This window comes from Miniopterus schreibersii (assembly GCF_964146895.1).
Source record: "Miniopterus schreibersii genome assembly, chromosome: 8".
In the NCBI taxonomy this organism is placed as follows: Eukaryota; Metazoa; Chordata; class Mammalia; order Chiroptera; family Miniopteridae; genus Miniopterus; species Miniopterus schreibersii.
The window spans coordinates 2,994,708-3,006,753 of NC_138109.1; the positions used below are offsets into that span (position 1 = coordinate 2,994,708).

The following is a 12,046-nucleotide window of genomic DNA, read 5'->3' on the forward strand; positions in this document are numbered from 1 at the left end:
CTGCCTGTGTGGTCTGGGTCCTTGCTGCTCGGGGAGTGGGGTGACCAGCAGCACCCACCCCGCTCGGGTTGGTGAGAAACGCCCCCTCCCACGCGGACCTACCGATGCAACTCATGCTGGTGAATGAGCTACAAGTAGCAACACCCGGCCTTGCACCAGCCTTAGGTCTGTGGGTAAAATTAAACCGCAGTTTACTCACTTAAAACACCCAGCGCAGTCAGTGTGCAACAGTGTTTCCTCTTCAACCCCAGACCGCAGGCCCCAGACGCCCGCGGAGGGCCCCAGGGGCGGGCTGGCAAGCTTTCCTGCAAAGGCCCAGACAGTAAGTGTTTTAGCTCGCGGGCCATATGGTCCTGGTTGCAACTAGCCGACTCTGCAAAAGCAGCCATCTGGGCATAGCTGGGTTCCAATAAAACTTTATTTACAAAGCAGATTTGGTTCTCTGGCTCTGGTTTGCAGAAGTGATCTGAGGTCTGTTGCAAAGCAGTCACCACACAAAGTGAGACGTCTCCAAAGTCTCTTTCGTCATCTGGAAAACTCCGTCTGAATTTTGCAGCTCACTTCATAGTGTACCTGGGTTTAACGCAAGCTGTTTTCCTCCCCACCCAATCTTCATGGAAAATCGATACTTTGGAAAGATGCTCCGTGTTTATTCTTTGTCTTTCTGTGCCCCCTCCCACCTCCAGGAGGACTTTTGCAGACACAGGCCCCAACCTCATAAGAGGGAGCCCCAGGGAGCCAGCCCCCAAGGCCTGCTGGGAATGCCGCGCTCTCCTAAGGAACAGAGCGAGAGGGAGGATTTGCTAATAGGAGTCCAGACGTGAGGCCCGTAGAAGGAATGACTCCGGTCATGAGCCGCTGTGATTGCGTTGGCTCCCAGCAGGGAGGCAGGGCGGGCGGGTGCCCATTTTACAGTTGAGGAAACTGAGGCTCTGAGAGGTGAAGTGACTCAGCCACTGTCGCTGCCCCGTGATTGCCCTCCCAGTGTTTATGCCGCCGATTTGTGGCTGAGATAATGTGGGTGTGGTAGATTGCCAACGTGCCCCGATTCCTTACCCCTCCCTGTAGCCCTGCCTTTTGCGGTATAACTCTGCAGTGTCCTCCCAGTTGGAAGACTACAGACACGTGGAGCTGAGACCCAGGCTTGACCAGCCAACCCCCAGGCCCCTAGACATAGGAGGGATTCCAGCCAAAATCAGCAGGGCCACTGAGCTGGCCTCCAGGTGACCCCGGACGTGTAAGCAGCAAGTCCTGTCACCGGATGCCACTGAGGGTTGTGGCTGGTTGCTGCGCAGTTATTCATTGTGCCCGCAGGGGCTGGCACAGTGGGTGCGAGCCCTTTGTGAACGTGTGTGAGCAGTAATCCTCCTCCCAGGTTCCCGCCTGCCTGGGCTCACCGCCAGCGTGGCTCCGGCCCGTCCGCACACCCGCAGACCCCACCGCTCCCCACCCTCCGCAGGGCCGCTGGAGGACTTCAGTGTAGGGGGCTCCTCAAGATTTGGGGATTCAAGCCAGAATAGCATGGTTGTTAAGCACACGGGCTCTGGAGTCAGGCCCCCTGGGGTTCAGACCTGGTGCCCCATCACTAGCTGCGTGATCTCCGAGCCTCCGCTTCCTCATCCGTAAAGGGGGACAGTAGTCAGGGCCGCCGTGATTATTAAATGAGAGTGTATGTAAAGCCCTTGGGTGGTGCCCGGCACACAGGGTACCTCGTGCTCTGTACCCACCAGCCGCGGCGACTGCATCAGACACACGTGGCATTCGAGTGGGGCTCTCAGAAGGTGGAGGTGGCGGGTCAGTGCCCAAGTGCCCGCTTTCCCTCGCACCAACCACTGGCCTGTGACCTCCTGGGCAAAGGGCACAAATCCTCGCTGTCATCCCAGCCAGATCCCAGAGTCCTTCCTCACCCTGCCCTTCCTTCTCCCCGACACCCCCACGGCGCACTCTAGGGTTCGCCAGAAGAGAGGAGATTCGGCGTATTTATTTCCTGTTGCTGCTCTAACAACCAACCGCAAACGCAGCGGCTTCAAACACTTACGGTTCCAGAGGTCAGAGGCCACAGTCAGTCTCACTGGGCTAAACTGGGGCTGGAAACTTCTGGAGGCCTTCCCTGGCCTTTGCCAGATTCCGGAGGCCCCTTCCCTCCATCTACGGAGCCAGCAGGGTAACATCTTCGAACCTCCCTCTGACTCGGACCCCCTGCCCTGTCCTCAGGCCGCCTTCAGACTGGCCCTCCCGCCTCCCTCTTATAAGGACGCCTGTGATTCCACTGGGCCCACCTGGGCGGCCCGGGACCCCCTCCCACCCGAGCCTTAAATTGGTCTCACCTGCACCACCCCTTTGACTGTATCAGGCAACGCGCTCACAAATTCTGGGGACTGGGGGTGGGCGTCTTTGGAGGGCTGCTGTTCTGTGTGCCTCACACAGACATCGACTCTCGGACAGAACAGCGGGTCATGCCCCTGAATCTGAGAATTTTATGTTGTTTTTTTAAAGAAAACATGTTTTCGTTAATTTCAAGGAGAGAGAGAGACATCAGTGATGAGAGTCACTGATCGGCTGCCTCCTGCACGCCCCCTCCCGGGGGTCGAGCCCACAACCCGGGCATGTGCCCTGACTGGGAATCGAACCCTGACCTCCTGGGTCATAGGTCAATGCTCAACCGCTGAGCCACACCAGCCGGGCGAGAATTTTATGTTCTTGTCAAACAGTACCTTGGCTTATGTTTCAACATTTATTAGCTGATAAAAGTAGTTGTACTAATTCAATCACATTCCCAAAAGTATATATAGATTTGGGACTGGGGCGCTGCTGTTTAACGTCACACATGCCTCTTACACAAGTCCTGAGCTCTTACTGAGTTTCTGAATCCTCTCTCTCCTTTCTAGTACTGCCTTGGTCAGGGCCGCAGTGATTTTGGCCTAGACCATGGCAGCTGGCCTTCCTGCCTCCACACTTGCCTGCCCCAAGTCCCCTCCACACGGCTGACAGATGAACACTTCAGTGTGCACATCTGACCACAGGGTCACCTCTCTATCTAACCCTCAATGGCTCCCTATTACCCTTCCAATAAAGCTCCAAACCCCCTACCATGGCTATAAGGCCCTCCAAGAAAGCCCATTGCTCATGCTCCAGTCACATCTCTTGCCCCTCCCCACTAGGGTGACCAGTCATCCCAGTGTGCCTGGAACTGCCCTGGTTTCAGCGCCGAAAGTCTCATGCCCTAGAAAATGCCTCAGTACCAGGACTGTTGGTCACCCCCTCCCTGCCCTGTGCCCCGTGCTCTTGTTGAATGAGTCAAGTCTTTCCTGGAACTGCCTTGGCATGGTGAGGCATGGGAGTTACACCACGGTGCCCACCTGCAGGAGCCAGTCTGCTGGGGAAGCAGGACAACTCATGGGCCAACCAGAGGGCAGCCATAGCCCGGAGCTCTCCGAGGAGGAGGTGGGAGGCCAGAGCTGGGAAACTGGAGTTCAGAGGCTGGGGGGCGGGGCACCTCCCTTGGCAGATCAGCACATTCTCAGGCGCACAGTGGTTGGGGGTCAGGACCCCCACTTGGTCTGCCCCTCACTGGACACTGGATCGCTCTCTTTCTGGGCTGCACTTGCTCTCTAGTGGGCCTTGCAAGGGTTCCCCGCGCCCTGAGTCTCCGTGGCGCACGTATTGCTGGCTCGCTGTTCCTGTGGCCTGGCCCGGCTCTTTCCTCTCTCTGGGCCTCAGTTTCCCTGCCCATCTAACACCGTGAAAGCTCTCCCAGCTCTGACCTGCTCTGACCATGTGTGGAAACCACTGCTTTCCTCAAACCTGTACCCCGGAGGGTGGGGCTGTGCCCTCCCCCTGGGTCTGCACTCTCGCTGTGCCCAGCGCGGGGCTGGCACAAGGCCAGGGCTCATTACTCCCCATCTCAGTGGCCCTGGGGGCTGCTCCGGGGTGGGGTGTGTTAGCCGCTTCCCCAGGGAGTCGGTAGTTGTCCCCGGGCAGCGGGCATCCTCCTGTGGCTGCCTCTCGGAGCCAGCGAGGCTGTCCTGGGGGAGACCCCATACCCTGCCTCCAGCTGGCCCACCAGGCTCCTCTGTGGGGACAGGGTTGGGCAGAGGGTGATTTGATCTGGGCCACAGTGGTTCACAGCTGTGAAGTGTTGGGGGCAAGTGCCCAGTGTGTCCTTAACTCATATCGCCCAGGCACCAGGTGGCTTCCCGGGACCCCCCTCCACTAGCACCTCCAGGAGCAAACTCCAAGCAAGGCCCGACCAGCCTGGCTCGGGTCTCTGCTTCTTGGTGTGCAAAGGGGCCCCCCTAGGGAGCCTGGGAACCGCTTCAGGGTTGCAAATCAAGAAAGGAGGCGTCTGGCTCGAGGGGAAGGAGGTTTATTGTGGTTTCAGGGGGTTTGCAGGGGGATTTGCAGCCGTGGCTCCTGAGGATGAATTACAGCTGCATTTTCTGCAAGAGCAGAGAACAGGGTGAGTGTATGTGCACCCCGCACCCATGTCCCCTACTGTGCCCGTGTCCCCTACTGCCGGAGAGCAGGAACAAGAGGACCCCGCAGGACCCCGAGGGACACTGCGGGCAGCCCCAGACTCCATGAGCCAAATGGGGCTCAGAACACATCTGCCCAGGTGTGAAAGCCCCCAGTCCAGTGACCCTCTCCTCCCTGCCTTCAAGAAATATATGGCCACCACTCTGCCCCCCTCCTGCACTGAGCCCTGCTCTCCTGGGGCCGCATTTCTCTTTTGAGGGAACTAGCGTGGTGCCTCAGATGGGGACATGAGCATTTGCTGAGGCCAGAGGATGAATGGTAACGGCCGTGACCTTCACCGCGCCCGACTCACGGCTGCTTACAGCAAGCGCTCTGCACTGAGTGAGTGAGTGAGTGAGTGAATGAGTGAGTGGAGGGATGGGTGAGTGAATGAGTGAGTGAGTGAGTGGAGGGATGGGTGAGTGAGGGCTGGTGCCTGCAGGAAGGCGGGCTCGGAGGCGGGCACCCACCTCGTTGATCCAGTCGATGTAGGCGGACACGCGGGTGTAGACTGCGGGCTTCTTGCGGGTGTTGCAGCCCAGCCCAGAGCCGAAGCTCACGATGCCCCGCACCTCCCAGGAGCCGTTCTCAGCTTGGCAGTTCAGGGGGCCGCCGGAGTCCCCCTGCACCAGACCAGGCGGCCATCAGTCCCCAGGCCTCCCCCAGAGGCAGGCTTGGGAAGCAAGGGCGAGTTGGGGTGTGGGGTGTGGGTTCCTCTCAGCCTTTTGTACCCCGTTTGGGCCTCCACCTCTCCGTGGTGAGGGGGGCAGAGAAGAGGCGGTTTGGGGCTCTCTCGGCCTCATTCTAGCAGGCCCTGGGGTGTCAGAGTAGCTCTGGATGTGCTGTGTGACTTCAGGATGACGACAGCCCTCTCTGTGCCTCGGTTTCCCTAGCTGCTCAGGTCACCATGTCTAAGACTCCGTGAGCTGCCCGGGGAGGCGAGGACCCCGGGAGCTGTGTTGCAGAGCCGGAACAGCGGGGCACGGGGGAGTGGGGAGAGGGGCCGTGCGTTTGACAAGAGGACAGTTTCCAAGTGTCTTAGAGGTTTCTTGGGCCTGTCAGACTCCCCGAGGCCTCTGCCTCCCTGGGGGGATGGAGCCGGCAGCAGGACAGAACACGTGTAGAGACTTTAATGAGGCTCCTTCCAGTCCTGATGGACACATTTAGTCCTTGCGGCAACCCCGGGAAATGCTCACTGTGTCTCCATGCGGTAGACGGGAACAGTGAGGCTCAGAGAGGTTAAGCAGCCCGCCCAAGCTCACACAGCTGCGCAGGGTGCGACTGAGACTAAGATACTCATGTTCCACCCTCATGCTCTCCCACAGAGCTGGAGGGGTGGAGAGCAGGGGAGGAGGTGACAGGCTTCTCTAAGCCGCCGGGGCCGACCAGAGCTCAGCCTCCTCCCAGGGAAAGTCCCTAACCCACCCCTCCTTTGCCCCCCACTGTCCCCTTCCGCTTGGCCACCTGGCCTGGACACTCACGTTGCAGGCTGAGGTGACACCGTCGCCGCCGGCACACACCATGGTGTCCCTCACCATGGCGCCCCACCAGTCGCTCTGGGTGCAGGTGGCGTGGTCCACCACGGGCTGCAGGCCCTGCTGCAGCTCCTCAGCGATGGGGCCATTGGCTGCAGAGAGAACGGGTCGGGGTGAGCGGGGGGCCAGCCCAGGGGCCCAGGCCTTCAGGGCAGAGGGCTGGACAGGGCTGGGACAGGACCCCAGGGAGCTCGGGCTAGACTGTGGAAACCACACATATGCCCTTAATGGAGAGGAGAGGCTCGGAGCCCATGGGTCAGACTGTTAGGGTCAGAGACCCCTCAGAGGGCGGGGAAGGGGGAGCAGGCTGGAGGCAGAGCTAATCACCGGAAGCCCTTTCAGGTGATTCTGGGATTTTGATGGTCATTGGTTTCCTTGTAGGACTCTGCATTCAATGTCACACAGTAAAAGGTCTTTCTCACCCCAAGATTTTCCAAGGATTAATCTGCATTTTCCTAAGTCTTCCTTGGTTTCGCTAATTTGCATTTAACCTTTTAATTCGGCTGGAATTTAATGGGCACACGGTACACCGTAAGATCTACTCCCTCACCCCCACGAGCTTTGTTTAGTTTACTTAATAGTCACTTATATGGCACTTAGTACGTGCCGAGCCTTATTTTAAGCACTTAACAAATCCTAGCCCGTTTAATCCTTATAACACCCCTTCTTATGCACTCGTTACAGTGTCTGTTACGTGGAATGTGCTTAATAAACAGCTGTTAAAGTGAAGAAAATCTGAAGATGTTTAGGCAAAAAGAAAAGTAATGGGCTTATCATGAGACCCTCTTCCTCCAGGAAGGCTCCTGTGATTTACCCGGGGCTATACTCACTCCAGAGGCGGCCCCAGCCAGTGACGTAGCAGGGGTAGTCCTGAGACAGCAAGGTGCCCTCGGGGGGCAGGCAGGCCACCTGGATGGTGTCGCTCAGCTCCACGGGCTCGGCCAGCTTGATGAGGGCGATGTCGTTGCTGGAATTCAAAGTGGAGGTCTGAATGAGCAGGAGGTCTTGGCTCTGCTGCCAACGCTAAGAGGCCTGGGCTGGGAGCCGGGAGCCAGGCCAAGGGTGACCAGGGGTCCTCCCTAAACTTCTTGACTGCCAGCTTCTCAGTGGCTGAGATGTCCGAGGACAGAGGATCCACCTTCTAACACCATCTCCCGCCCCTTTAGATGTAGATGAAGCGTTCAGGACCACTGCAGGTTAGGTGTCAACCAGAAAGTAAGCAAAGGTAAGTGGGAAATTACAATGACAAAGGAGAGATGCTCACGGATACAATTTTCTGACGCTTTCATGTTACCAGATGAGAGCTGGCAACCTTAGCAGACCTGGTTTGATTTCTAGTTCTGACAGGTCGGGCTGTGTGACATGGGACATATTCCTTAACCTCTCTGAGCCTCAGTTCCGTGTCTAGGGCTGTTGTGAGGATTCAATAAGAGATGGCATATAAAGTGCTTATTGCGCCTGGCCAGCATGGCTCAGCGGTTGAGCGCCAACCCATGAACCTGGGGGTCATGGCTCGATTCCCAGTCAGGGCATGTGCCAAGGTTGTGGGCCCGATCCCCAGTAGGGGGCGGGCAGGAGGCAGCTGATAGATGTTTCTCTTTCATCATCGATGTTTCTCTCTCTCTCCCTCTCCCTTCCTCTCTCTGAAATCAATAAAAACATATTTAAAGTGTTAGTGGCAATGCGTAGGCACTCAAGGAAGGCGAGTCCTGGCTCAGGCCCTGGCTGAGGGACTTCAGGCAGGACGGGGGCCCTCGGGGTTATTCCCTGTGCACCTTCTGGGGCACTCTGGCTAGCGATGGAGATGGAGGGGTGTCCGTCTCCACTTAGCATTTTGCCCTTTTGGGTAGTTATCTGCTGGCTGGGCAGGTAAGGGTGGGGGCCGGGTGCGGGGAGGGCAGGCCCTGCAGCTCTACCTGGGGACCCCTCCTGCACTGCCCCGGGGCCCTGAGGTCGGCCGGCACTCACCGCACCAGGAAGGAGTTCCACTTCTCATGCACGAAGATGGTGTCCACATCCACGAACACGGAACCTTCCTCGTTGTCCACGGCCAGGTTGTTTTTCCCCAGGCCCACGCGGTAGGTGCGGGATTTGCTGAGCAGAGGAAGGGGCCCGGGTCAGGGTGGCCTCCTGTCCCCACTAGCTAGCGGGGTAGAGAGGGAACCCGGAGCTCTGGTGGCTCAGCTCTGTGGCCACCCTTTGGTGGAAGGGAGTGTCCATCCCCACTGACCCTTCCCAGGGTGCAGGCTCAGGGCCCCTGCCAAGTCCACTTTGACGCCTCGCTGGGGAGCCGGGCCTCAGTTTTCTCACCTGTGAGGTGGGGTTAGCAGTGGAGCTCCCCCTGCAGGCTGCTGTGAGAGCTGCCGGCTTCCAGCCGCATCCTCTCACCTGGCTCCTCTCTAAGTCCCCTCCCCCTGCCCCCCGCTGCTCCTGCAACCCCGGCTCCCTCGCCCATCCTCAAACTACCCAGCAGGCTCCTTCCTCCAGGCCTTTGCACTGGCTGTTCCCTCCGCCCGCGGCGCCCTTCCCCCGGACAGAGTTCTCCCCTCACTTCCTTCAGGTCTCTGCTCACATGCCCCTTGAAGGGGGGGTCTTCCCTGGCCGCCGCATTTAAAATAGAACCCCTTACACTTTTTACACCCTTCCAGCCTTTTTTCTTCATCGGCACTTGGCTCGTTACGTATTTGCCGTCCTGCTGCTCTCCCTCCCGCTAGAACATAAGCTCGCCGAGAGCACAGACTGTCCTGACCGCTGAGTTCCCTGGCACGCAGTAGGTGCACAATAAACACTGCCGAATGGGGAAACGAAGACGCAGGACTGCAGATAAGTCGCTTATTTGGCCCAGTGAACTGAGTCGTGGCAGGTGCTCAACAGAAGCAACTTCCCAGGCTCCGCCCGGGCCTCCTCCCCCCTCACCTGATGCAGTGGGCGGCCGTGAGGACGAAGTTGCTGGCGATCAGGGTGCCACCGCAGGTGTGCCTCCACGTGTCATCCTTGAGGTACTGGAGGGAGATCTGGAGCACGGGCCACATGTCAGCCCACGGGGACCCTCATCCCACCGCCCCCTCCGCCCACCTCCCGCCCCTGCAGCGGTACTTACCTGCCAGGGCCAGCTGTGGGGCCTGGCGTTGTCTCCTCCCACCACCCGGGTGGCCAGGTTGGGCAGGAAGGTGGGGACCCCACAGCTGGAGGCTGGGGGAGACAGGAGAGGGGGAACACAGGTGAGGGGCAGGCGGAACTTTGGGGCTGGGCAGGCACGGGTTCAGATTTTACCACGTGACTTTGGGGGAGCTATCTAATTCTCTGGGCCTCAGCTTCCCTTTCTGTGAAATGGAAAAAATAGCACCAACCTGGTGTTTGCCCCGAGAACTAAATTAGACAGTGGGTTCAGCGAAAGGCCCCGCACAGAGGGAGTAAAAGGTGGCTGGCACGTGTGTGAGTGCCCGGGGACACCTGCGTCCTTCATCCTCACTCTGCTGTCCCTTTTTAGGCCACAGCAGAGTGGAGTGTGTGTGAGTGTGTGTGTGTGTGTGTGTGTGAGCACTGAGCCCATAGAGTTCCAGACGGGCACAGCTGGGAGCCCTGTGGAGTGGTCAAGAGCACGTGCTCCACAGTGAGACAGACCCAGACTCAAATTCTGGCTCTACCACCGACCGCCCAAGTGACCTTGGGCGAGACATGGAGCCTCACTGAGCCTCAGTGTCCCATCTGCAAAGGGGAGGTATTAAGAGACCTGCCTCGCGAGGTCGTTGTGCGGACCAAGTCGGTTCCTGCACGTAAGGCCTTCGCGCAGTGCCTGGCCCATACGAAACACGCGGGAAACAGGGAGCTGCTGTTATTATCACTGCTGTGGTTGTTAGCTAGAAGGTCTCTTACAAATAATTTTTTAAAAGATTTTTTAAAAATTGATTTTTAGAGAAAGAGGAAGGGGGAGGGAGTGAAACATTGATCGACTGCCTCCTGCACGCCCCCTACTGGGGATCAGGCCTGCAACCCAGGCATGGGCCCTGACCGGGAATCCAACCAGCGACCTTTCGGTGCACAGGATTTCACTCAACCAACTGAGCCACCAAACGCTCTTGTTTGCCAGAGGAGCCAGTGAGGCTGAGAGAGGTGAAGTGGCTTGTCCAGGTCCTGCCGAGAGTGAGTGATATTCAAGCCCAGTTTGTTGATTTCTAATCTGAGAGACGGCCACCAACAGGGGGCAGCCAAGGATCCCTGAGGGAGAGATGCTGACAGTGGGAAGGGCAAGCCTGGACGTTTCCTGGGGTGACCCAGGACGAGTCATGGGCCCCATGCTCGCCACACCTCATCTCTGATCCTCCCCCTGTGAGGCCAGATCCTCACTTCTGTTTTGCAGAAAGGGAAGCGAAGTTGCCAAGGGGGTGAGTGGCTCATCTGACGCACAGCTGGTCAGCAGTATCCAAACCCACATTGGACCCCAAAGCTCCTTTCCTGGACCCCCGGGATCCCCCTGCTCCCGCCCTTGTTCCCGGGAGGCCGGCCTGAGCTCACAGCCCTCGGGCTGCGGCTGGTCCCCTCCCCAGCTTACCGCAGGCCAGGAGCGCGGCGAGGACGGTGAAGCCCAGCATGTTGTGCGTGCTCAGTACCCTCGGACTGAGTGGCCGTCAAGGCGGGAAGGGCACATTTATAGGCAGGAGCGGGGTGGGCCCACCTGTCAAGGCTGAGCCCCTTGGAAAGAAACCTGTTCCGACAAGGCCCTTTCCCTGACCTTGGGTGGTTACTGTTTAATTTGGGCAGGAGATAGGGCTGGCTCGAGGCATGGGTTTCCCCAAATAACCTGACACAGAGCAAATTCTGAGGTGTGCAGGTTTTGGGGGGCCCTCCACCACTCTGTTTGGAGCGTGTGCTCCGGGCTGCAAAAGGCACTGCACCCATTCCTTCTGTCCTCATAGCCTCACCTCACTCCTCTTCCTGTTCCCTCGTTCTTTCTCCCTCATCAACTTGCGTTGTCTGGTTCTGGGACACCCCTGCCCTCCAGTACTTCCTCCCCTGGCAGCGACTGGGTGCTGAGGCTTGGGCAGCCCCTGGCCAAATTCCTACCTGGAGCCAGCTTGGTTGTCTCCCTGCAAAGCCCTCAGTCTCCCCATCTCTAAAATGGGCGATTAGGACCAGGCACACTCTGAGGCTTTTTCAGTCCTAAAGGTCCATGACCTGAACGCCAAGGCTGAGTGGCAGACCTGGGTTTATGGCCCGTGGTGTGGGTTGAAGCACCATGTGCCCAGAGGTTCTATCTGGAGCCCCAGCAGTTTGGAGTCAGTCTGTCCCTTGAGGGGCTGGTTTAATCCATTTGTCCCCAAGGCACGACCTCGGCCTGCTGGGTTGGATTCTGCTCTTGTGTGTCCAGACGGTGAGGCACTAATGTTCCATGTACACAAAAGCCATTCATTCATTCATTCATTCATTCATTCATTTTCTCCCCACATTCGCTGAGCACCTCCTGTGTGTAGGCCCTGTGCTAGGGCAGGGACCACAGATACTAAGACCCTGTTCAGAGCATTGCTGGAGCTCCCCGCTGGGCAGGGCGATAAGTGTTCCTTGGAGGGTCCCTCAACGAGAGGTTAGTTCTGGATGGGAGCTTGGCAGGGTGCGGCGGGTTGGAAAGGGTTCCTTCTCGACAGATTCCAGAATGAACTTGAGGACCTGAGAGTGTGCGGATGCTAGACTCCCACCCCCATCCTGCTGAACCTTGTGTTTCCAGGGCTGGAGTGGGGCCTCCAAGGATCTGGGACCTCAATGTCCCCCAGTCACTTAGGGTCAGAGTGTGATGGAAAAATAACCATGATGACGTGGTTGGAGGCTGGGCTCAGGAGGGGAAACCTCAGGAGAAGCAATGCCAAGGTTGGGGGTGGGCAGTGGTGAGAGTCTGAAAAACAGCAGGTGCCACTGACGGGCCCCGTATCTCCTGGCTGCTGGGACAGAACTCCCAGGTGGCAGCTGTTAATCTCAGGTGAGGTCCACTAAGGGGCCGGCCT

The 12,046-nt window shown here is 58.3% G+C and overlaps 1 protein-coding gene across 1 annotated transcript; it reads right to left on the minus strand.

Moving 5' to 3' along the window:
- Positions 1–4,351: 4,351 nt before the first annotated feature.
- On the minus strand, positions 4,352–10,668 carry CTRC (chymotrypsin C). The gene is made up of 8 exons (XM_081144307.1): positions 10,603–10,668; positions 9,151–9,242; positions 8,967–9,064; positions 8,019–8,144; positions 6,881–7,017; positions 5,997–6,142; positions 4,986–5,138; positions 4,352–4,439 (listed from the first exon to the last, which is right to left on the minus strand). The coding sequence occupies exons 1-8, from the start codon at positions 10,640–10,642 to the stop codon at positions 4,425–4,427; spliced, it is 807 nt and encodes a 268-aa protein (XP_081000433.1). The 5' UTR covers positions 10,643–10,668; the 3' UTR covers positions 4,352–4,424.
- Positions 10,669–12,046: the final 1,378 nt, after the last annotated feature.

Bases quoted from the DNA above. Each gene is read 5' to 3' on its own strand.
- CTRC (XM_081144307.1), bottom strand. From the start codon at position 10,642: ATGCTGGGCTTCACCGTCCTCGCCGCGCTCCTGGCCTGCG. The intron at 9,065-9,150 runs GTAAGTACCGCT...CCCGTGCTCCAG, and splicing joins CCCACAGCTGGCCCTGGCAG to ATCTCCCTCCAGTACCTCAA. The intron at 5,139-5,996 runs GTGAGTGTCCAG...GGTCTGGTGCAG, and splicing joins GTGTCACCTCAGCCTGCAAC to GGGGACTCCGGCGGCCCCCT.